The sequence below is a fragment of the Dermacentor andersoni genome, chromosome 4 (genome assembly GCF_023375885.2).
Source record: "Dermacentor andersoni chromosome 4, qqDerAnde1_hic_scaffold, whole genome shotgun sequence".
Classification (NCBI taxonomy): domain Eukaryota; kingdom Metazoa; phylum Arthropoda; class Arachnida; order Ixodida; family Ixodidae; genus Dermacentor; species Dermacentor andersoni.
Window position 1 is genome coordinate 2,651,321 of NC_092817.1, and position 26,725 is coordinate 2,678,045.

The following is a 26,725-nucleotide window of genomic DNA, read 5'->3' on the forward strand; positions in this document are numbered from 1 at the left end:
GTGCTGCTTCACTAATCTACATGCATCAAGTACACAGCTGCGTTAACGTGTGCTGAAAAACAAGATAAACTGCTGGAGGAGTAGCGATTGCGAGCTTTTTTTGAGGGGTGCATTTGCTGTGTAAATAATTTGCACTTATTGTCTCCTTTATAGTACTAGCTTACATCATTAATGTGACCGGCCTCATGCAAGCCTTTCTCAACAGTAGATGCACAAAAGTGCATTTTCCAGATCACCATGTCCTTGAAGCTGCAGTGTAATATCACTGGAAACACCATGTGTGCATTCTGCATCTTTGCCCCATCATCTTCATCACTTACTGTGGCTCTTACTTCTGCTATTAGTGGCACTGTTCTCCAGGACACTGCCGGCGACCATGACTGCCTAGTGCCTATGGCACATATACGCAGCATTATGAAGATGCAGGATGCTGTGGTTCAAAACACAGTGCTATTTTGTGAACCATAATCTTGCGAGGGTGCTCTTGACTTAGCGCTTTCAATGCCAATGCCTTATTTGCCAAGTTGTGGTGTCTCTCATGCAGAGAAACGGCCCATCTTCTTCGGTGGCCAGAGCTATGCACACTATGTGCTGTCGCAACCTCTGGATCGGCGCCTCTCCTTCTCAGTGATGCTGCGCACTCTGCAACCCAGTGGAACATTGCTGCACACCTCTGGGCCACGAGACTACGCCATTCTTGAGGCAGGTGCTATCCCTTGACAGCACCGAATTTGTGCAGCAGTAATCCTGCCAACGTGTGATCAAGAATCGCGCTGTGCAAAACTTGGCCGGTCAAATTATTTACTGTCATAGTTGTTCCTTTGATGACTCATCCCATGCCAAATCATGTCCTAGACTCATATCCGGTTTCTTTTTAAAAAACCTTATCAAAGTTCATCCTTGTGAATTACTTTTGGACAAACCTTTTTTCCTGTCTGTCTGCAATTTTATCATCACTGGGGTGGCCTAAAACCTATGTTGCAGAGAAATATTCTCAAAAATTCAGTCTCTTGTGCAACACTTTCAAAATCTTCAAATCTTGAAAAAACCATTGCACTTTCATGTTCAAGCTCACTAGGGGCTAAAAAGTCTGCGGTTTTACGTGGCAAAACCAAAAATATGTTTATGAGGCATCGTAGTAGGAGTCTTCGGGTTAATTTTGACCACCTGGGGTCCTCTAACGGGCATCCATTGCACAGTTATTTACATTTCACCCCCATCTAAATGCAGCCGCCGCTGCCAAGGTTTGATCCCGCAGCTTATCAGCGCAATGCCAAAGTAACCCTGCTCTTGACGGTCGAATCATGGTGTCCCATAGTGACACTGCAACTACAAGAGACACCAGGTTTCCCAATTAATTTTGTCCACTTGGGGCCCTAGCACACAAATATTTTTACATTTTGTTCCCTTCAAAATGAGGCTGGAAATTGAACCTGCGACGTTGTGTTCAGCAGCAGCAGTAGAGCACTACAGCAGGTAGCTTGTTTTAGAGAGGGCTGGTGACGAAGCACTACAGTGAATCTGACAAAAATGTATACTCTTTGACAAGAATATTAGTACATTTTTGGCTAAGTCAGTGATATAAGTGTGTCAAGAAGGTATTGAACTCGGTGAACAAGTAGTTTTAAAGCAGTAGAGATTTCAACATCAAACTATGTGCAAACTGTCCAATGAGTCAACAGCACCTTTGGCTGTTGTCAGTTGTCAGCAGCCAAAGGTACTCTGTAAAACTTGTAGATTCTCATTAAAATTTCAAAAATGATTTGAGTTCATAAAGTCAACGACCGATTTTCTGGACACCTGAGGGTTCGGACATGCCCGATAATTTGAGCATTTTCGCGACACGGCCACGTACCCCATGGTGTCATTGTATAAGAACGTCTGAAATTTCGGACTTCAAAACCCTTCGCCTTCTGATTTGCTGGACTTTTTGACATGACCGCAGGTCTGAAAAAGCATTTTCAAAGCCACCACTACCGCCATTTTGATTATCTCGCCACCTCAAACAGGCACTCTCCCACGCTGATCCGCTGGCACTCATAGTCACCAATGTGGCAATGCTAAGCCTCCCTGCTTCGACGTTCGCTACCAAGCTTCTTGCTGTATGGTACCATGTTTTTCATTGAAATAATTCAAAGCAATGGTGCTGACTCCGCCTTTGTAAACCTCGTCAGTGGCTTTGAAGCTCGGAAAGCATGTTGCGTTGCATAATGCCACTCTCCGACAGTCAGCTTCGTCTTAATATAGTAGTGTTACACGATGAAGCATATCAAGAGGGGGAAGGTGCAATTGTCACGGGACACAGTGTGTATTCCAGGCACATACCCAGGATTGTTTTTTCAGGGGGGGGGCAACACAAGGTAACCTTTATATGCAAATGAAAGTGGGTGTATCTTTACTAGTACAAATGTGAATAATGCCCACCGTTCGTCATAAAGATGCGCAAACCCGCAAAAGAGAAATGAAATAAGGTGTATCTCACAGGTACGCCTGTGCGATACACCTCTCCTTTACTTGGAAAACAACGAACCACATCACTTGGACTCGCACTGGAAAGAAGCACACGAAGAACACTTCCAGGACCAAGTAAACAAGCGAAAGTGTATAATGAAGATTTCTAGTTGAATTTTTCGGAATTAGCTCTGAAGGAATTGTAGAGAAATATATATTTGTGGAACAATTACAGTGCTTTTGGATCCATTGTATAAGTTAAATCCCAAAGCTGACTCATATTGTTATTTACGAAGTTGCGTAACGATGCGTCTCCGCCAGTCTCGTACAACCACGTAGAGCACAGGATGCTGCGGTTCTAGCCATACTGCACCCACTGTGGAGGGTTAGAAAAACACCCACATAAGTATAGCTGATAATTGTCTTCGTCAGGCGGCTCGACTGATAACTGTAGAAGCGTCATTCAAAACACGTGGAATCATTCTTCAGTTCTGGCGGTATTTTCCTCTACTTCCTTTTTTAAATAAAAAGATGCTGATCCATAAATATTTTACAAACAATGCTTTCATTTGTTAATTTTCGTTTTGCCTTCCTGTTTGGCTGTTGCTTTGGCTCTCTCCCTTAGTAGATCGCTTAATTTCTCAACTCCTTGCGACTCTTGTTTCCAGTTGCCAATTTTGCACGAAAAGTGCTGTACAATTAGGGAGAAACCAGATGAGGTAACGGGTGGCATTCATATTTCTTGCAGGTTTGACGGTTTTTGCAGGGTTTGATGATGGATGCAGTTTCACATGACTTTATTATGTACTTCATCTAACCAATATCATGAATATATGGTTCCAAGGATCTGCCAGCATCGCAGCGGGCTGTCACTTGAGGAAATAATGACGCAAAAGGAAAAGTTAAACACAAGTGGAATTTTCTCCGGTCACAACTTGTTCCACAAGCGTACAGACAAGCTGACTACGAACTGAATCTCTTTCCTGGTTTAGCTAATGAAGAAGGTTTAGCTAATGAAGCAAGATCGATGCGCGTGACTGTTGCAATACATGGTGGCAACTGAACGCATCTCGAGTTAAATGCATGGGCACCAAATCAATGAGAAAACTGTTCTTCGCACCCTAGGAGATGCCGATAACTGCCACCATGCAAAAGGAGTGAAAAATTCAGCAAAATGTTGACCACAGAATAGTTGTCAAGTCTCAAGATTGATTTGGAGGTGCTTTGGGAATGTGTGTGAGGAGTGGTGGCATGGGGTAGGGGGCAAAGGGAGGGGGCTGCCTGGGCCTCCCCCGGGACCCCCCTTGGGTACATGCCTGACGTATTCCTTAATTATTCATATTAAGCAGCGCCAAAAACACATGAACAAGGAAGTGCACTAGACGAGCACTCCTTGTCAGTGTGTCTTTTGGCGCTGTTTAAAATGAATGATCCATACCAACTAGCTCGTGCACAAACCTTTCTAAGTCATTCTTAATTATACACGTGTGCACCCGCCATCTCCTGTCACAGTATGAGCACCAATAAGCCTAATAAGTGTAATGCAGGCCTTCAGATCTATTTCGGACGTGCCTGTAGCGATTTGAGCCCGTAGGCACAGTAAAAGGCATGCATTCATTTTTTTCAGACTGCCCGATTTTTCTGATGTTTTCGCGGCCCCTAAGGAGTCCCAAAAATCAGACGTTGACTGTAGTGCATCATCTACAATCAACCTGTAAAACAAGTTAGTGGCTGCTTATGAGTTTGGATATTTTTCTTGCAACTATAGGAGGTTATGAAAGTACTCCACAAGGCACTATATTCTTACTCTGCAACTGTCACCACCATGGTAATGAAATTGCACATACAGACAGAAAAAAACAAGCAAAAGTAGTTTACAAGGGATTGTGATTTTTAGAGCGCAATATCTGCTACAGTTGGTGTAGTATGTGCTATGACCAAATAGACTGTACTTTAATGTGACGACTGCTGAAAACAACAAATGAAGCTGATTTGGAATGTACAGGTATCAGGAGGCTATGTGCAGTACCGCTTTGACTGTGGCAGTGGTGAGGGCCTGGTGCGTGTGGCTGGCCGCCGTGTTGATGATGGCATCTGGCACGCACTGCGCCTCGAGCGTCGTGGAGGCAGTGCACAGCTTGTTGTTGACCTGCGCTACGAGGCCTCGGGTGCTGCTCCAGGGCCCCACGATGTGCTGAACCTCAAGGGCCGTGAGCTGCACCTGGGCGGGGCACCCACTGTCGCAGGTCTTGTTGGCTGCCTGGATGATGCACAGGTTGGTGGCCAGCCACTTCCTCTACATCTGCGGCCTGCTGGTCATGCACAGCTGCGTAGGCTGGCCAATGTCCAGTTCTCCTGCCACCTGGTGGATGTCTGTGGCAGCCAGCCATGCCTGAATGGGGCAACCTGTCAACCCCTGCTCACCACTGGCTACACCTGTACCTGCCCCACGCACTTTCAGGTCGGCTTTGACTCTTAATTCACCTCTCTCCATCACACGAGCATGCTATGAGTGGGAATTTCAAGGGGAATTAAAATTGCTCTATTATATTCATTAGTTCATTAAAATGAAGTTTTACCTTACTACTTCGTGCAGGGCCCCCAGTGCAAGGAGCCAGTAGCTGATGGCCAGTGCACTGATGGAGTTTGTGAGCTGGCAAATTGCCTACCCAACCAATGTCTTCATGGAGGTTTGTGCCAACCGGATGGTCACTGCCACTGCTTAACCCCCTACCAGGTGCGATGAACTGAGCATTCTGTTCATCAACTTCAGCATGCTTTACCAGCAGGGCAGGGCTTCATGCTATTGTGCACATCCTTCTGTTCTTCCTGCCCAGACTCCTAGTTTGAAAGCAGTCTTATAGAGCATGTCAAAGCAAGATTTGGCATTGTACTTTGGTTTTGCTCTCCTATGCGACTACCCTTGAAGGACAATGACCTGCATGTAACTCATGCAGAGTTGCTCCACGGAATTGCTTTTACTTTGGCAGGCACTTTTTGTACTCCTTTTTTTAGTCAGTGGGCTTCGTCAACTGTGCACTCCGGGATTGTCCGGCTTACTGTCCGCAGCTTCCAGCCTGACCACCTCTGACAAAAGGGCACATCATAGTAACGTAATCCAGCTGTCAAGGATTGTCCGCAGCGGTTTTAAGTGTCACCCAAAGGCACCGTGACCAGAAGTCACTCTCTTGGCTGCCGTTCCCTGCTTGCGAACTCGTACCTAGCTCACCACTACTGCTCAGTGAAGTCATTGGCATGGCCTCCGAGATGGTACAATCTCAGAGAGCCACGTTGCTGGCTCAACCAGAAAGCTTCCATCGTGTGATCACAGCCTGAGCGAATCGTACATGTTTGCAAAGCACAGCTTATGTCGCACTCTCCCTTTCTGTGCCACTTAACTGCTGTAGTTAAGCTAGCTCATTGCACATGAAGTTTAAGTGGAATTCTCACACAAATGCAAACAAACTCCCTATCGTACTGTGTTACCACTCGCACAGAAAGCTCACACCAATATCACACCCATATATGTTAGAAAAGCAACTCCTTAGGCTATAGAGCATAATTACTTGGGGTGTGCGAATACTCGAATACCAACGAATTTAACTGAATAGCGAGCATTCGAATAATTTGATCCGCAAATCGAATATCTGCTTTTCAATTTTTGAATATTCAATATATTCAATGTAGAGACCCGTGCAGTGCCGCATGTCGTATGCGCCACGGAGCCACTCAGGCTTGATGCCACCCATGTGAGCATTTCACTTCATTTTTGGCACAAAAGGAGTGCTGAGCATGTCATGTACAGGCCACAGAAAGCACCTGAACGGCGCTGCGTCGACCGAGGATCGTCTCTGTCGCTTACAAGGTTCATGCAAGTCCACAGGACCGATTGAAATTATAATGTGACTTGGACAGAGGGATCAACAACAAAAGCAGCATGTATTTCGTAAAGTGCTAAAGCGTATGTGAAGGTAGGTCAGTTAGCAGCCAATAGGGCTGCAGACTGTGTGGGATACACCACGACAAACTTCAAACTGCTTCCGTCACTGGGGCATCTGCGTCAGCAGCCATATGGTGTGTTGTGACACCACGGACTCAAGCACGTGGGGGTTGGACTGTCCCATGTGTAGCCGTGCGCAGTGTAGCCATGTCTGAGGAAAAGGGGATTCAGGAGGTTGAGCTGACGCCGGGTGTTCGGACCTTTATGGCGGCTCAGCGGAGGCAACACACCTCTTTTGCCTTTTCTTCACGTAGGCGGCACCCCTGGAGTGACCCTAACCGGGGGAAATTGGCAGTCGCCTTTTCCTATGCCCTCCTTCACTCTTTTATTCTTTCTCTCCTACTTTTCCAACTTTTCTGTCTTCTCATTTCTTCTCACTTCTGAATATCTTGGCAGCTAGGGTCAACCTAGTGTAGTTATCCAACCTTGGATATGTTATACAGTTAAACATCGATATAACAAACTTCAATTTAACAAAATTCTAGATATAATGAAGTGTTTAACTTTTCATACTATAGCACACCATGTATTTAGAACCTCAATATAACAAAGTGTGTTTGTATGCCATTTCAATACAACGAAATTTCACTGATGCCATAAAGGAATGCCAAGACAATAAATGGTTTTCCTCCATTACCTGATCGCTCCCTGCAAAAGGGGCGCACCAATGAAACATTCACTTTTTTCATGCAACCGAAACAGTCTTTTCCTAAGTACCACGTTGTACACAGTCAGCATGATACTAAGACAGTCCAAATGATCTCACCATTTCTTCTTACAAAATGTCTCATGGAAACAAATGGCCCAGGCTATAAAGTAACGAAGTTGGGAAGTGGCGACCTTCTTCTCGAAGTTCACAACAAACTGCAGTACGATAGACTCTTGAAACTTGTAGCGTTTGAGGAGATTCCTGTTTCAGTGGGCTCACATGGTCGATGAACGCAGTGCATAGTGTCATCTCGGAAGATGACCTTCTGGAACTCAGTAAAAGCAAGCTACTCGAAGGATCGCAAGACCAGAACATCATCAAAGTGCAAAGGATAACGATAAGGCGAGCTGACAAGCAAATACCTTTCAAGCACATATCGTATTTACTTGAATCTGCTAGTGTTGCTTACGCAGCTCTCCGGCCCTCATTTTCAACGTTTGGCATACTAAATCTGCACACAAGTATTTTTACAGCGGAAGCATACTTTTTATTTATTCTATTTATTTACAGTGCCTCAAAGGCCCCAGTGAAGGGGTTTTTCAATCATTTGATTGACGTGACGTTTAGCATCACGTAGATGTCAACTGCAGTTGAGTCTGAAATTTTTTTAGTTACTTCGGATCGTATGTTTTCCCAGTTGGAACGTTTTTTCTCGTGGTTTCTTCTAAAACGTATGAACGAGGTTCTACTGTAATTGCTATCGCAATAAATGGTACCCACACCGCTTCGCCGACAGTTGTACGCAGCCATTCAATGTGTTCAAAGCGGTGTACAGGTTGGGGGTCGTTCTGGACACGCTCCAAAGAGTGCAGCCGTCGGAGCGCGCTTCAAAATCTAGAGGGGACAGCATTTCAGCTGGTGCAGCACAAGCAGCGTCGCATTACTGGTCACAAGCAATGCGCATTGAAAACATTGGACTACAAATATGCCTCTGCCCTGCCGATGCTCGCCTCAGGAACAAGAGCTGTGCTCTAAAAATGCACTCGCGAAATTAACCACAACCTGCTGCGACGTTGATCTCCATTGTACTCTCGTAGCTGCACCGGCTGCAAGCTGCTGGATTCCACTATACATATAGGTGGCATCCAAACACGTATACGAGCGACGCTTTCCTTTGAGTAATAGCTGCAAATCTCCAAGGCTATGCTTTTTGGTAACACAAGCACCGATAAACGTCACAGCCGCCATGTTTCAGACATTACCTGGTGCCGCTTCTCAGTAGAACACCTCTTAGAGAAAGAGCATAGCCTGCAAGATGTAAAATAAAAAAAAAGAAAGAAAAGAAAAAACATGCAGCGCCGCCTCCACATTTTTATCTTGAAGGTCTTGAGAGAGGGAGATAACCAACCTGCGACAGGGGCGTTGGCCATGCCTGGCCAGGCACAACTGCGTCTCTCTCTAGTCGGGCCTAAACAAGGGCTGTAGATGGAAAGAGCAAAGTTGTGCTGACTGTGCGGTGATGCCAGCATTGCCAATGTACTCCTGCACACAGCACTCTCCCCATCCACGATTGCACAGAGTTTGAATGATCTGTGGCGATGCAGATTTCAATGTGAGTTAGTGGGATGCGTTACATGTTGCTTTCAATGCATTGTTGGTTAAATTGCAGCGGCTTCTTTGAATTATCCGAAATTTTGAAATAAAGAGTTGTGAATAACGAGCTTTTACTGTATTTCTATAATGAATCATATATAATTGTATAATATATTCACCAAGATAACTTCAAATAGAATAAGGGCAACACTTTTATTTTCTAACTTGAAACCTGTGAAAATTGTGTGTGCCTTAGAATGAGGTTAATACGGTATGCAGAAGCACACGGCATATTTCGCAACATGGAGGCTGACGCCATGCGCACCTTTTTCAGACAGCCGTTGTATGCTATCTGTTTGCACTGGTCCAACAAAAATCTATTCACAGCTCAGACAGTTTGTGGGCGGTCTCAAACTTCAAATCTATGAAAAACTAACACAAATCTGGCATCTCTAGGCCAGGCGGATGGAGCTTCCGAAGGACAGCAGTCCCAGGCAGTCCGGGACTTTCAGGGGCGGGTAATCACAGAGGCCCAGTATGGACTGAAGAACCAGTTGAAGCTGAAGTCACGAGTTGTGTAAAATGTGTCGACCCTTTCCTTAGGTATTTTATACCCCTGGCACTTGAGCAAACTGAAGTCCTTTGAAGTAAACTCCTTTACTTTGTGCTGAAGGACCCCTTGCAACAAAGATTTTTGCTCATGACATATGGTATGGTGCAGTCTCCTTTATATTTTTTCCAGAATGTGCTGCACAAAACAGAAGCTGCTGCTTGTTTAAACTGAAACTGACAAGGCGCTAAAAATTGTGCTGTAGGCCGGCATGCGTAGAGCTGTAGTTTGCTAGATGCATTCAGTAGTTAGCAACAAGGCTGTTGCTACAAGCACCACTTTGCGTCACACATAATATAACGCAGGGCTTGTGTCAGTCGGCACATTGGCCACATATTCTAGTTCACTGTAATGCTGCGCCGATAAAGGCTGGAAAAACATGCGGACGAAGCTGCCCAAGGGAAGTGCTGTGAGTACAGTGATGCGACACTGGCGACACTTGTGTGTGTTTGAGAGTGTGGCTGCAATAAATGTTCACTATGAGATGTCTGCTAACTGTTAAGAGACATTTTTGTAAGCAATATAAATTATCACCAAGGCTACGTAGTGTTTCAACAACTTTTGTGTTGTTGATGGCCTGCGCACGAGACTGCGCCTTTATGTGCAAAAGTAGTTCAGATGTCTCCCTTGCCAGAAAGGAGATACTCCTTGGTCATATGTCACGTTATGCGAATGCCTTTCCAGTAGATGTCCCTTAGCTCAAAGGATTTTGGAGTGCTCGTATGTCATGGGTATTAATCACACAAGAATGAGCTTTGCAAGGACATTTGACAGCATGGTTGTGGGACCTTGATCACTGTCTTTCCAGAGCTTAGTAGACCATGTGCAAGTGAAAGACAAATTACTAAGCAAATAGAAGTACATGGGTTAATGGTTTTAAAGCAAAATAGAAGCCAAATTCGCACATTTATGGGGTCATCATACAACTCACAGAAACCCGACAACTTTGTCAGGTTTTTGACAGAGTAGGTAGCATCTTATAGTCAGGCTGCAACTACTGCTTTGTCCACACTGCCAAAAATAAGAGACCTCAGATGATGTCCTTGTTACCTGCTCTGAGGAGACAGTTGAAAATATTATGGGTGAAGTTTGTGGCAAAGACTAATTCTTAAAGGGAAAGTCAGACATCCACCCGTTTGTAGCAGTTGCTACAAAGGAAACCCATATGGGTTCCTCAAAAGGAAAGCGTCGCAGCTGAAGAAAAATTCATCGTAGTCCGGTACTCGAACCTGGACCACCGCCTTTCCGGGGTGGCCGCTCTACCATCTGAGCTAACCAGGCGGCTAGCAAATGGCAAGGCTAAGTCGAGTCAACAACTCGAAGCAAAGGCAAGAGTTTGATGTAATTATTGGCGGCTAGCAAATGGCAAGGCTAAGTCGAGTCAACAACTCGAAGCAAAGGCAATAGTTTGATGTAATTATTGACATAACTGACATAAATTGACGTAATTGACGTAACTAGAGCGGCTGCCCCGGAAAGGCGGTGGTCCCGGGTTCGAGTCCCGGGTCAGGACGAATTTTTTTTCAACTGCAAAGCTTTTCTTTCAAGGAATCCATACGGGTTTCCTTTGCAGCAATTGCTACGAATGGGTGGATGTCTGACTTTCCTTTTATTACTTATTTCTCTCCACCTTGCGGGTTTCAGCAGAACTATTATGTCAAAGACTAATTCTATTGATGAAGACATGTAGATATTACTGTTCCAGTGTGTGTTACTGTTTCGTATCAGATGGCAACTGAGATGCACTGGAATGTCTACAGCGCTATTTTGAACATGAGGAATGCTCCATGAGAATAGGGAATCCTTTTGTGAATGAACACAACTTTCTGCAAAAGAAGCTACAATATTGGAGGCAGAGTGCAGTGAAGACTTTCTTTTTTCACCACAGTAATATCGGAACATTAGGTGGTTTTTCAGTAAAGTGATTGCTGGAGATTTTTGTGTAGTTTGCTTAAGTGAAACTTTGGCTAAATGGAAGACATTCTTTTGTCCCATCATATTCTGTATAAACAGAGTGAACTGTATATCAAATTGAAATCTCAGTTTAAAATGTGAAGTTAAAAGCCCAGTATTTTGTGTGTATAACCATATTTGCATCTCTAAGTCACAATGATGAACCGAGTCATGCCTCTTCTGAGCAGCCATCATGCAAGCATTGGAAAGGTATTTACTTGGGCTGGCATGTGTGAATGGGGTGTAAAAGAGCTGCACTGCTTGTGCTCAACAGTGATAGTGAATTACTATGGGAAGGGATTCCAGGCTGATTCGTGACAGCTGAGTGACCAGTAGGCTCTCTGCTGCCGTGGAATGGTAAGTGAATCGCCCTCCCACAACAAAGAAGGCAACGGGTTGTGCCACAATCTCCACACAACCATCACGTGCACTACAGTGCATCACCAGCTTAAAACTTGGATTCCATTCTGACAGATGATTTGTCGGGTGCATACTGGAAGTGTCGTAGCATTGTCAGGGGCGCTCAAGAAGTTGCAATTTTGACACCTTTTACTGTGGCACTTTACCGGGTCAGAGAAAGTTTGGGACCCATTTTCTGTAAGCAGAGTTTTTCTTTGCGAGGAGTTTGAACATCCGCAACACTTGTGTGTATCACCTTCCTTTGCACTGTGTCCAAATAAGTTTTACTGTCCTCTTTCTGACAGGGCAACCGTTGTGAACTGGTTGAGGCGTGCACAGCCTGTGAAACGGGGGAGAGCTGCGTGCAGCTGGCAGATGGCTTCCAATGTGGCTGCCTGGGTGATGGCTCGTGTGCTTTTGAGGGCCTGCCCCTTGCCTGGCCCCTAGGGGGTGCTGCTGTGCTGCTTCTGCTTCTCTTGCTGGCATTGGTGTGCTGCTGCCGGCAGTGCTGCCACATTCGCCACCATCGTGGAAACCATCAGTGCAGCAACACTGTGACTGCCAAGAATTACGTTCTGGCTACAACCAACGTCAGGCCAAAGGTAAAGGTGTGGGTTTTACTCAGGGTATGCACCTGTGTGGTAAACCAGGCACGCAACTTTGGAGCTGTGGGAAAGGCTGGGATTCTCTCCCCCACTTGCTCATAACACCAGCCTGCACACCAGCACAACATGGCTGGCCAACCATATGTGGGAAATATAAGGATCCAGTGGTGGTTTCCATACTTGGCACTTGCTGGGAACAGAATCGATCAATGTCAGCATGATCTCACATGACTCGTAGCACTCACCTCCCCATAAGTCTTCCCACCTTATTTCCTGTGGGGTGCCTTTGGACACAAAGACACCCACATTGTAGACAACAAAAAATAGGGGTGTGCGAATGTTCGAAAATTTCAAGTACCATCGAATATTATATTATCACTATTCATATTTGATTCAAAAGCAAGGTATTAAATCATGTTCAAATATTTGGTTGGATATGGATGTTCGCAACAGATTAAATATATTGCTGGCAGTGCGGGAGCAGGCACAGTTTCTAGCATTTGTTTCTATCTAATCTAAGAATATGTTTGAGTTTGTGCTGAATTTTATAATGTTTTTATGCTGCTGGTGAAATTTAATACATCAAGTGTGAGCAGCCACTACACGTCTAAGTACCTATTTTCATCATTCTTTCGGTCCTTTTGTCTTTGTACGCGCTGTAGTCAAGTTTGCAATGGAATACCAACTAGCCCACAATGGAATACCAACTAGCCAACAGGAGGGCCGAGTGCGTTGCGAGCTTCGTCAGACTGGTCCCTGATTGTTTTACGTTTGCACTTTTTCTATGTGGCCATCGTCGTCAAGGATGTGGGGAACTGAAAGGCAGAACTTTAAGCTTTTGAATGATACCAACATGGCGGCACTCAGCAGCGGGAAAGACGAGAAATAGCTCCATGAAATCCTATGTTTCTGTGGGATTTTGGGGTCATTTCCTGCCGTCCGTGCTGGCAAAATAATTTTTTTCGGACACTTAGGGTGCATTTTTGGGCAAATTTTTTTGGTACAGTATAGATTAGGCATTATAGATGCCTTGAGAAGTAGTTCCCAAAAATCGATTTATTTCATGATTTTCAGTTTTTAAGACCCATGTTCCCCCTTAAGCAATGATGAGTCCGTTCACCCGCACACGCAAGCAAATGTCTGTGTACTTCAGACAAATTGCTGCATGAACAACGAAGGTGTATCCTTAGAACTGCAAAATTTGTGGCCCCTCGACGCACGTCACCATTTAGAGTGACTGCACACATTGGACGCAATGCCTACAGACTCATGAGACCCGGCTACAGGGAAACAGAAAGGCCTCACTAATGCAGACCAGCTGAGCCCTTATCATGTGCCTTGGAAGCCCTCTTGTCATATGTAGGAGGCATGTGGCACTAAAAGAAAAGAAGAGGACGATGTGCGCCGACCGGTCCGAACGGCACGAGCCCTTGAGGCGCGTGACCTGAGGTGTGATCGGAGGAGAAGCAGCGCCAAGGTGGGATTATCGACGTGGCTCTCTGCCAAGAAGGTTGGAGCACCAGCTTCGTACTGGCGACGGGACCCATGGAGGTTCGGACAGGATCGTGACGCTGGCAACCCAGGGTGTAGCCGTTGACCTCGGTGACGTTCGAGCGAGGCTCCCTGGACCTGCTGCAGCCTCCCACGGCGCTGCTGGGCACTCCAGGAATTAGATCCCCCTCCTTCGGCAGACCAGCACGGACGATAGTGTCCGGGGCTTCTCGTCAGCACACGGAGAGGTAGCGGCGGAGCCCGGTGTTAGACCTAGCCAGGCAGGCCTGTGTGACACGTCACCAACATAGTTCGGGGCGCCGGCATCCGAGACAGAGGAGCTGGCCGGCCGATACCAAGGAAGCAAAACTTGCGGAGTTGGCGGGAGCACCGACTGGGATCAAGAGCCGACGCACATCGGACTTGGAGACACGCACCACGACTGAACTTTGCAAGAGCTTCCCTTTTTGTTAGCGTGCAGCCATAGGCCAGGGTCGCCGGACTTGCGCGCGACACGCGCTAAGGACACACGTAGAGGAGAATAAGCACATATTTAGGCTACTCAAGTGTGGAGTTTATCTTTGTCAGTTGAGTTTTGAGTGTGTTTTATTTTGGGTTGGTTATTAGTAAAATCTGTTCGCTGTGTTCGCCTGTGTCTCCCGACTCCATCTCTCCAAACATCGGCACGGCCCCGAGATCAGTGAGTGTGACACCTCTTCACAGGGTAAAGGGTGGGGGGGGGGGGGGAACTGTGAGAGTACTGGGCCGACGCCAGGTGGCGTAGAGTCGCAGGCACGAGACAGTAGGCAACTGTGTAGAGTAGCAGTCATTTGACGGTAGTGTTAAGAACGGCCAGCTGCAGCGCAAGTTTGCCACCCAGTTACGACTATGGTGGCAACATAACGGGAGCGTCGCCGCCAACCTCTAGCCACAGCGTGACTAAATCGACTTTGTGTCGGGGAACAATACGCGCATCCTCCACTCTCCATCGCTTCAGCTAGGATGCGTTCGATGAAGCAGGCTTTGTGCTGAAACCGCCGCCAACCTCTAGCCTCGTCGCCGTTGTGACGGAATAAGTTCGGCGGGCCAACTATTGTTACCAAACTCCCCAACGCGGACCTGATCTGCTACGGGTGTGCGAGTTGCTGTGGGAACGCCGTTTTGCGCTCCTTCCCACGCACCGACCAAGACGCAAGACAACGCGCTACCCGGAACGGCTCCGAGTTCTATGAAATTCATGTGGTGTCGGTTTCGGACCGTAAACACGTGTGTGTGTGCATGTGTGTGTGTAAACCGTCCTGCGGAGAGGCGGCTAGCTTGCGATGACTAAACGAACGTTCGCATCACCTGGTATCGCGGGAGGACAGAGTGTTTAAAAACTGCTGTTGTGCGGATGCTCGATACACTTCTCTTAAGCAGTCATGTTGGACTGAGACTCTTTCTCAAGCAGTCATGTTAGACTGATATAAATACTGTAAATAAACCCATATTCCTCGTTCTCGATGAGAAGCAGTTCTTCCCTTCATCAACGTCCGCAGCGTAGATAAGTTGGATGACGGCATGGGCCAGCAACCTTCTAATTCATGTCGGACTCCAATCTTGACAACGGATCACGAGCGATGGGATTGAGCCCCCAATCCTGACAGTAGGCAACGGTGTGTGGCAACGTGCGCGGTCGGAATGTGGGGAGCGGGTGACAATGAACTGAGTGAGAGAAGTAATTGGCGAAGCAAGCTGTGTGCGGTGTGGCGGGACGGAATGCAGATTGCATGTGTGTGCGTACACCGAGGATTTCCCGAAATAAAGAACATACTTGACAGCCCGATAATGAAAGGCTCGAGGTGATGGCTACCATCCATGCTAACGCACAGCAACACAGTCACGCCAAAGAATTTCAAAGCCAGCTGGGGCTGGCTTCAGAAATTCATGAAGCGCTTCAGCTTCAGCCTCCGACGTCGCACTTCAATCACCCAGAAGCTGCCAAGCGATTTCGAAGAAAGGCTGATAGCTTTTCAGCGCTACGTGCTGCGAAAGAGAGAAGCGGCAGGCTACAACCTTCGGCAAATCGGAAACGCCGACCAGACGTCTGTGTGTTTTGATATGCCAGTAGCGTACACCGTGAATTAAAAGGGTGCCCAGGAGGTGAAGGTGCGCTTTGCGGGCTACGAGAAGCAGCGTGCAACTGTGATGCTGTTCTGCGCAGCTGATGGACATAAACTCCCTCCTTATATGATATTTAAAAGGAAGACACTGCTTGCTCGAGAAACTTTCCCAAGAAATGTCATTTTGCGGGCAAATGAGAACGGGTGGATGATGATGGTGGAAGAGTGGGTTAAGATTGTGTGGCGGCGGCGTCCAGGAACCCTTTTGACAAAGAACTCATTCCTAGTCGTCGACTCTGTGGGGTTCTCTCACCCGTACTCTTGGGACAAAGGAACGACAACACAGTAGTGCAAACAGTCACAAGGGCATTTATTGCACCTTTCATAGATCAATGCCTGCTAGCCGAGTTGCTATCCACAAAACATGCCGATGGGCGCGCGACAAATCCAGAAGTCCGACTCACCGTGACCGGATAGCGAGCGAATATGTTCGCCCCATGCTGGATCCCAACGCCTGGTCATTCGCGCGTACTGTCACGCGAACGGTGGCGCATTCCAAGGCGGCCACGCGAGACGGTCTCGCAGAAGCATGGGTCAGCGCACGCGCGGCACGGCACGTCCGTACCGCTTGCTGTCTCGAATTCAAGAGCAAGCGCCTTCCGCTCCCGCACCCAAGTAACCCCGCCGGTAGCAGCGCAACACTCGCGCCATCTCTCGCGCTGCGCTTCAACCACATCGACCGCCGCGGGCGTCACACAGGCCACGCGGCGAAGCGGGATTGCAGGAGATGGGGGAAAACAAGATATCTGGGGACGCGCGAGAGTCGCGCATCCCTACAACTCTTATCGTGGGCACTTGACCGACAACGTGAAGGCTGCGCTCGCCCAAGCGAACACGGACCTCGCTGTCATACCAGGCAGCATGACAGGCCAGTTGCAGCCACTTGATGTCTGCATCAACAAACCTTTGAAGGATCATCTGCAGAAATATTACACGGACTGGTTGACTGACGAAGACCACATGCTAATGGCAACAGGCCGCATCAAACGTGCATCGCTGTCGCAGCTGGCGGGCTGGGTAGCTGCAGCGTGGGATGACATCCCAGGTACTTTGATCATGCACGCCTTTAAAAAGTGCAGCACATCTAATGCACTTGACGGTACCGAAGATAGTGCACTGTTTGAAGGTGACAGTGACAAGGAACACAGCGACGAGTCTAGCAGCGACGACGACGTTGAATGAGCTCTGCACGTTCAGATTCAATAAATGCTGTTTGCATTTTGTGAACACTGTCCTCGCGTTTTTTGTTCAGCCTACATTCGAGGTAATATATATATATATATATATATATATATATATATATATATATATAATACAAGGAAAAGTTCTGTAGGTCCGGTGCATAGGTAGTTGAAGAAACGGAGCACACTTACGAAAATTGCATCTTTAATGGTTTAACGTTTCGGCTGTGGCACAGCCTTTGTCAGAATAAACACAGATACAAGTACGCACCCGCTTTTATGGGCATATGCTATATATATATATATATGCTATATATATATATATATATATATATATATATTTATATATATAAAGCTATATATATATATATATATATTTATATATATAAAGCTATATATATATATATATATATATATATATTTATATATATAAAGCTATATATATATATATATATATATATATATATATATATATATATATATATATATATATATATATATATATATATATATAAGCTTATATATATATAAAGCTATATATATATAGAAAGCTTCGGACTTTAGGGGGCCAGCTTAGAATCGGGGTCGGCCTAGACTCGAGTAAATACGGTATATTACCCACACCCCTCTGTAATGCCTTCGGCCCTAAGGGTATAATAAATGAAAATAAAGTATGAATACACTGTTGTTTTTTCATTGCTGAATTTGTAACGAGTGCCATCTGAGAGGCGTACTTCTCTGTTTGGTTTGAATACAATGGGAATGATGCCGTGCTCTGCAGATTAGCAACCTGGAGCAGCGACCAGCCTCGTACACAACTGCCCGGGAGGCCACTCTCAACAATTTTGACACGGTGCGCAGCTATGGGAGCGCTGCTGATGATCTCGAGTCACGCTACCAACCGAATGACCTGCGCTGCCACACTCGCACTCCATCGGGCAGCGCTCCGCCGAAGGGCCTCTACCTTGACAAGATTCCCAATGGTGAGGCCAAAATCAATGAGCAAAGCATGTGCACATAGTGAGTACCTAATGAGTTACATTGAACCTCTGCTTAGGCTCTTTTGACTGGCTGTGGACAGAGGTGACACTGTTTTCTCCATGTGATATAGATCCAGGTAATGACTACCTTAACAATTAAAATGTGCCACGCACAGCTTCTGTTGGCAGACTCAAGTTCCTTCGGCCTCTTGCCATAGGTGGCACTTAGGTGGGCAAGGCTACATTCTTTACTGCACGTCTTTTTTTTTTTTTTAAAAGGTGCGTCAAAGTTATTTTGCAGAATATGTGGCCTGTGGTCAACTCTGTGGCAGCACAGCATAGCACTCTCACCAGAGTAGGTGGTGACCACTCAGAAAGCGGCCAGCATAGTGTTAAATAGCGTGGATCACAGACAACATACATAGCACAGACAACCACTCATTTGCACCAAACGTGCAACACCGATACGTGCAGCCCAACTTCGCTGTTGAAAATAGCAGGCCTTGATTGCAAAAGTACTTCTGTGTACCAAATTGTATTCACACAATAGATGGATTGACAAACAATATTTGTGGTACCCATTCTTTTTAGTGCAATGGGAAGCTTACTGGTCAGAGTGTCCAATAATGCAGTGGTAACACAGGAAACATGGAACATTTGTTATCCGAATTTTTTTTATCTGAAGTTGCTATAATGTTCGTGCATTCCTATGCTAGAAAAAACGAGAGATGAGCACAATAGCGAATGTATGCCGGCATTTGTTGGAAGCAGACAATAAGGGAGCAGAAGCATTTCAAGTATGGCTGTGCAAATACCGAATAGTTGATTTTGAATCGAATATTGAATTGAGTAAAAAAAAAACCTAAATACAGTCTAATCTCAATATAATGAGTCATGTGGGACCACCGAAAATTGTTCATTATTCTGAAATGTCGTTATAGTGAAAGTCCCAAAATGAACCATTCCACTCATCAACCCATCAGTTCACAAGTTGTCACCGTTTGAGCTATCGATGAAAACGTCGCTTTTGGCTCTCGGCCTGTGCTGTTGCTATTTTCCATAGATTCTGCCACCACGCACCACCAAAGCACCGTAAGTGATGCATGCAAAGCAGATGCTGACGCTGAGAAATCTGCACACAAAAAGAAAGCGCAATGTTTCTTGTTTGTTTTCACATTGCTTGCCATGGACACCACAACTGTCTCACTCGAGGTGAGCACCTGAACTATTCGAAAGTGCAATCGCACATAAAGGAAACTGTCTGGAATGTCCAAAATGTGAGCATGTGGCATCCCCGCGAGAGCGGAGGTTAAATTGCTCCACGGGTAGTTAGTACGGCTGCAGAAATAAGCACGAAATTAAGAAGCATGCGCAGTAAGAAGGGAGAAAGAAGGAAGAGACGTGCCTCCATTTCTAGGCGACACTTGCTAGGGCAGAGCATGCGCTCGCAAAACCTGATGCGTCTTCACCTCCGGAATATATATATATATATATATATATATATATATATATATATATATATATATAAAAGAAAATTTCCTCCCGTGCTTATTGAGCGCCGTCTCAGGTTTTCTGAACCCATGCGCCATGGCGTCCACTTTCTGCACCTTGTCATCTGCTAGCCTACTGTTTCGACTGCTGTGAAAGATACATGGAAATCTAGGAATCCCCAGATTTTGGAATATTAGTTCGTAGTACTGAGGCATTGTTAGCATGACACGGAAACAGAATAATGGTCGTTATTCTGAAATGTTTGGTATTCCGAAGTTTATAATACAGAAATATTTTTGCATTGAAGCCATAAAGAAGTCAGCGATGGTTTTCTAAAAAGTTTCTTAATCCGAAAAGTTTGTTAATGTGGCGTTGGTAGTAACGAGATTTCACTGTATTAAGTTGAATATCGAATATCATAAAATTTTAGCAAAATGCTCAAAAAATTTGGGCAGGAAATGACGGTGTTTTACATGCTTGGGAGTGTCCTAGCATTGCATAACACGAATATAGCAAGCTATCAGTAACGTCGGCACATAATCAAGATGTACAGTACGGTCTACTCTTATTAAAGGGAACACCAAATTAGTATGCAAGCACTGATTACAGCTCAGTTCTAGTATATGAAGGTCTGGAAATTTCTTTTTGTCAGTAGAATTTCTGTTGAATAGTATCGAATGCTGTGTTACATCTGAAACTAATGAATTAGTGACGTTCCTTTGTACTCAATACCAATGAGGTTCTCAGTTTAATAGTGGACCTGTGTTTTGCGGCAGTCCTTTATTTAGTGCACGAAAGTTTTGCTTTCCAGATTTTCTCTAAAATGCAGAAGGGCTATCCCAACTTTAGGGCCGAAACATGGTCAATCTGCCAGTCTGTTCCATCCTCATCCTACCACACGTGGACTGGGGCGGACGCTCAAAAGCGGATCGTGTCGCAAAATTTGGTACACGCTCAATCCGCACGAGCGGATCACACGCGCATTCCTTTTGGGCGACGGGGTCTGTTGACAGCTGGCGACCATCCAGCAAAGCAAAGGTGTTCAGGGTAGGCAACTATCTTTGATAGCAGACATCGCCTCCTTTACATAGAGGAAGCACTGCAGCAGACGACACTGGCACATTTTTGCAGATGTGATTTCAAGTTTCTGCGTCACGGTGAAAATGCAATTCTAGGCTAGCACATTCTGTTCTGCAGCCGCATGTGTTGCATTGGCACTATCATCCTTGTTCGAAACACTGCATAGACATCTTATCTGCGCCATCTTTTAAATATGTATTGCAATCTCATCATGCCGCAACATCATGGGATGTATTCTCAAATGATGCCTTTCAGTGCTCACTGCTTTGGCTGGTTGGGCAAAACCTCTTGAACCATCCAGCATGCTGCATTCTATGTTACGCGAAAGTGGTAGTATGTCCGGAAGTGATTCATCAGAAATCCTCATGTTCGGCGCGATGGCACAGTTTCTGCATTGCTGGTGACAGCTTTCAAGAATACGGAACACATGCACGTCTGTCGTGGAATACAGCTGCGTAGGTCGCCAAGACACCGCTCTTTACCACTTAGCATGCATGTGAAGCTACAAGTACAGCTTGCTGATACAGTGCAGTCCACTTATAACGATACCACATATAACGATATATCGGTTGTAACGATGGGTCGACATGAGAGTGTCATTTTATGCATTAGGTCTATGGGGAAAAAAACCATTTATAACGATAGGTTATTCACCGCATATCGGATATAACGATCAAAATGTTGCAGTCTGGACGGCGTTTTCCGTGCCAAATAATCGTAACGTTTGCGTTGCTTAGTTCCCTGAAACGAACGATGTCGAGACGAGGCGATGTTTACCTCCGTAAGTTCGTATCTGCCGCCATTACCGCGCAGCGCGTCTCGCCCCGCCCGCGCACGAGTAGGCGCAGCCAACGTTGGCGCAGCGCGCCACAAGATGGCGCTAGCTGCTTCATGCGCGTCGGCCACAGTCGCTCCGAAAGAGAGAGAAAGAAAAAAAGAAGCGACAAGCAAAGCGGCGCAGTGGCGCCTGTCCCGCGTCTCTCTCGCAATAGCAGGCTGACGCTACCGAAGCAGCGTGCAACCAACGGTTCAACCCAGTTCGAAGATGGCGCCGACAAAGCGCAAAGCTGTGTCGCTTGACACGAAGATGGATATTTTGTAAGACTCTCGATGCGGCTTCAAGGTGAGCGCCCTCGTGAAGAAGTATGAGCTCGTCCAGTTAACGATATCAACCATCTTGAAAACCGGGAGCACAGCGATTGTGAAGGCAGGAGCCATCAGCGGTCATTCCGATCAGCGGAAAAGGGGTTAGAGACCCTTTGTACGCCGATGTTAAAGAGGCGCTTTACCAGTGGTTCATCACCAATTGCTTCAAGAAGGCGGGCTTTGTGCGTAAGGACGAACTTCCCCAACCCGCTGAGACCGACCCGGTGGAAGTCGCTGACATAACCGAGCTCTGGGAGCTCGTTCCTACTGGTGACACAGGTGGTGTGTCGAAGGAGGAGTTTTTGACTACAGACAGTGCTGCCTCGTTCTGCGATGAGGTCACCGACGAGGCGATCGCCGAAGATGTGCTGTCTCGATAGACGCAAAGTTGTGCGACGGTGGCGACGGCATCAGCGACAGTGACGAGATCGACAGTGGCTCCTTGACCCCGACCATGATGTCCACGCAAAGTGCACTGTCGTCGATCGACTCCTTAATTGATTTTATGCATGCTAAAGGATTGTCGCCAGTGTTCGCGCAGCAGCTGGAATCCATGCACACCGCGGTTGTGAAGCTGAAGCTGCCGCAAAAGCAAGTGCAGATTTCGGACTATTTCGGCGCGCCTAATCCTTGACACGGTCATTGGCGCTAGAAATAAAGTTTGTTTTTCACGGCCTACTGTATACATCATCTATTCTTTAGAGCAAGTAGCGAATTCGAGTTCAGAGCTGCAAAGGTAAAAAGCGCAAACGCGCTTAATTTTTTTTTAAATTTTTTTGATAACTGCAGTCCAGATATAGCGATCATCGGTTATAACGATCATATTTTTCGTCTTTCTCAATATCGTTGTAAGTGGACTGCACTGTATACTTGCATTTGCTTGCTTTCTTTTTTTTTTCGCTCTGCCAATTTTAAGTGGGCTTAAAGCACTTGGACGCATGAAATGCCTTTTACTTTTTTTTTCACATATATAAAGCTACCAAAGGTGAGGCATCAAAAATGCTTATTAGAAATTTAATACTTGCTGCTCGTAAACTTTCCAAACAAAATATAACCTTCAATGATGGGTGCAGTCATGGATGAAGTTCTCACCCTGTGCAAAAACCTTGTGCAAAAGTGGTTAACTTCATACAGCAAGAATTTGAAGGTTAAGCAGCAAGAAATTGAAGGTTAGGCAGCAAGTGTAATTTGTTATGACTGGCATAAAAGCAAATGTACCGTATTTACTCGAATCTAACGCACACTTTTTATCCAATTAAACGGGTAGAAAAATTGCGTGCTCGTTAGAATCGAGTACGACCCTAAATCTGCATTACCATATTGCCATTGACACTTCAAAATGGCCGCCTCATTCACGCTTCGAGCCTAGCTCTCATAGCTTTCTCCATGTGCTGTAGTACGTGTGGCTTAGGTTGGTGCATCATCCGTCTTCCCGTTTACTGCGTTTACTCTATCAGCATGGAAGTGCCAACTGCAAAGACATGCCGAGTTCATCACGATGCCGCAATTAAACGGAAAGTGATCACATGAGCAGAGATGGCCGAAAATCGGGCCACATCACAGGCGTTCGGGGTTCCTGAAACATGCATGCAGTACTGGCGCAAACAGGAGAGGCATTCTATGCCAGCAGCTGTTATGTATGGCGTGGCCCCTATCTCGAAAGCGAACTGCGGCAGAGACAAGAGTCTGCGTATCTAGGCGCGCCACGCTATGTTCTCGTCGCTTAGTTCGGTTCAAAGCGAAGGGCCGCATAAAGGTAAATTTCCTTGATCCTGCTACCGCACTTCCTCACTCCAGCGTTTAGAGAGTTTCCGCGGTCATTGAGTGAGACGTGTTCATGCTTGTGTGCGCGTGACACCGTACTTGTTAACTTAGTTACTGAGCGAATGTTTAAAAGTTTATATGGCCGATAAAACTACTTCCCTTACTTTTCATATAGCTGTCTACTAATTTGCTATCATAATCGATGCTTCACCTTTCATGCGAAACTGCTACTTTTTTTATTTATCGCAACTTTAGTGCATTGGGAGTAAATCTTCGTTTTTCTAAATGAGAGGAAGTTGTATTTCTGTATGAAAGAATGAGGTGCGCAGTACTGTAAAGGACTTTTCTTTCTTTAGATCATGACAAATGGATGCGTGTTACAATCGAGGGCGTTTTATTTTTTTGGTCATGAAAAACAGGTGCACATTACAATCGAGGGCGTGTTAGAATCAAGTAAATACAATATGTATAGCGGTGACCTTATACAGATATACAGTCGAACCCACTTATAACAATATTCAAGTGCCATGAAAATTCTATTGTTATAACCGATAATTGTTATAACTGAGTTGCATGAAAAAATCAAAATAGAGGGATGGCAGAGCTGTTGTGAGAAAACTATAATGGCACGGAGGCCAGTGCCTCTCCCCACCACATTCCTCCATCCGGCTGCTGATCGTGTTCACTCGTTTAACTGCTTCCTGAGCGCTCTGATCGCGTGTATCAAGCTGCAGCTCTCGTAGTTAAAGAATGGCACTGCTATAACAACAGCAAAGAGGTGTCACAGGCGGTAAGCGATATGCGAGTACCGCCGAGGCATCGCCTTGGTGGCCCCAAAAGGGGCCTTTTAAAAAATGGGAGAAGGTTGCCATGACAGCCTGCCGACTTGAGAAATCCAGAAGAAACGCTGAGGTGAGATCGCCACAAACACCTCACAACATACTTCTGACTGGCTTGCGCAAGAAAACCTCATGTCCATCAGCCTTGCATGCTTTACGCGAAGCTTGCCGACATCCTTCTCCGAGGCATCCAGGTGCTCCACTTAGTGCGGCGGAAGGTTCCTCGCGAGAACGAAGCACCGGAGAGACTGAATCATCTGCCGGGCCTCCTGTGAGGACAACGTTGAGGCAGCCTACCCTACAACATCATCACTGTCGTCGTCACCATCGTTATCCAATGCAAGCATGTTCGTGATGATCGCCTCATCGTTTAGAAGCACTTAGTTTCCAAATCTATAGCTGTGTGCTTTCTTTTCACCAGTAACATCGTGCATTGCGATGATGAGCAGGCGGATCAGCCATCTTCCGTTTCGGTGGCGAGTCAAACGAGATGGCCAAACCATGTGGCCAGGAATGATTTCAACGCAACCAACAAAGACGAATGCGAGCAGTTAAGCTGTTTGCTGAACTGCGCTGAATGAGGAGCCAGCAAGCAATCTGGGGGTAGCGCAGTTGGTGCGGTCCATTCATGTTTTGGAGAGTGGCGTGGCATAGAGCTATGGGCGCAGCCCATTTGTGTTCAGAGCGGTGGAAGGGCGACGAGAGAGAGGTGCGTGGAGAAGGCTGAAGAATGAGCACACGGCGGCTGTCAGGGCCATTGTTAAGCGGCTCAAATTTGTTGTGTTATTTTTTTTTCAAGGATATCGCATTTCACTACCTTTTGGCACGGACACCCAGCAGCCAGACTTCATCGTTATAACCGATAATGCTGCATGGAGACATTGTAGTAAGCGGGTTATTTCCCCATAGAAAACATACAGAAGTTGAAGGTGCAGTAGCTTTTCATTGTTATAACTGATATATTGTTAAAACCGGTATCAATATAAGTGGGTTCAACTGTATACTAACGAGATGTTTTCAAGGAGAATATTTATTTGAAAGCACATAATTTGTATTGGTGATAAGACAACTTATCTCGAGTGAAATCAAATACAGTAATCTCTTGTTATAATGAGATCACTTTGCTCAAAATATTGTGTTATTCACAGGGGAAATTACTTGCACTTACTGATTGAATTAAAGAAATGATAAATTAAGGGAAATGAAAGTGGATGAAAAAACAAGAAGCAAATTTCCCCTGTGTTATTCTTGGTGTCTGTTTGTTGACCTATTATGCCATGATTAATAAATATCAGGCTCCTCGGTTAACCCCCTTTCTTCTCGTTCATTACATAATGAGGGTCTCAAATCTGGCAACGTTGATGCCTTCAGGTAGCACGTGTGGGTTTATTGACCAGTTGCCTTTACCCAAAAAGATTATGCACTCATGACACCTGCAGCAGAAAGGATGTTCCGCATCCACCGCCAAGGTTTGTGAGTGGTGGCGCTGGCTAACACTCCCAGGGTTAATTCTAGTAGTAACACCCGAGAAAGTAGATGGGAGAATGGCGCCGTGGTAGCTCAATTGGTAGAGGATCGCACGCATAATGTGAAGACATGGGATTGTTTCCCACCTGCGGCAAGTTGTTTCTTAAAGTGAAGCTTTCTTTGCCTCTTCCTTCGACTTTCCCACTGCTGCTGCTGTTGCTGTGGACTGTTGTGGTTGCTGCTGTCACACACACCGCGTTGTGGGGTGGTTCAGAGCGTGTATGTAGATGACAGGCAGGAGTAAGAGAGGAAAGGCCATGGAAGAATCTCATTTTCACCCCACCTCGTCGAATGTGCGCAATACTCTCTGGAGCTCCCTGGCTGTCGCTACATTAGCCGCTTGACAGCTGTAATTATCAATGACTCCCTTCAGAAGCATTGCAGAAACCACAGCGCTTCCCTTTCTACTATCCTGCGAGGCCAGAGGGGATGCAGATAGAACTGTAGAGAGGAGAAGAAGATCTCTGGTGCCATCCTCATCCGAGGTGGCAACCAGCAGTGCCGGCATAAAGCAATGTCTCGTCGCATATCCTGTCTTATCACAAAACCCGTAACCTAACAAAGGGTGCATGAGAAGTCTTGTGCAAGGGTCTTGTGTGCTTGCAAGTGGACAGAAAGCTTTGAAATGCATGCATGAACTTGTGTATCTAATGTGATCTGCATATGCAGATGCCTTCCAGATGCTAATTGGTTCAATCTTTGCACATGCTATCGCGCTTTACATCCTTGCTGGGGTGGATTCTCAGGTGATCCCTATTCGAGATAGTTTCACTTTCACGAGACTCAGCACTGGACGCAACAAAG

General features: G+C 46.0%; 1 protein-coding gene across 2 annotated transcripts in view; it reads left to right on the plus strand.

Annotated features, from left to right (window-relative positions):
• Positions 1 to 26,725, plus strand: part of LOC126535883 (fat-like cadherin-related tumor suppressor homolog) — a 517,574-nt gene that overhangs the window by 471,614 nt on the left and 19,235 nt on the right. For both annotated transcript variants that reach the window (XM_055073317.2, XM_050182731.3), the window contains exons 31-35: positions 545 to 702; positions 4,457 to 4,912; positions 5,048 to 5,188; positions 11,961 to 12,257; positions 17,876 to 18,077. In XM_055073317.2, the coding sequence (XP_054929292.1) occupies positions 545 to 702; positions 4,457 to 4,912; positions 5,048 to 5,188; positions 11,961 to 12,257; positions 17,876 to 18,077 (1,254 nt within the window). The remainder of the gene's footprint in view (positions 1 to 544; positions 703 to 4,456; positions 4,913 to 5,047; positions 5,189 to 11,960; positions 12,258 to 17,875; positions 18,078 to 26,725) is intronic.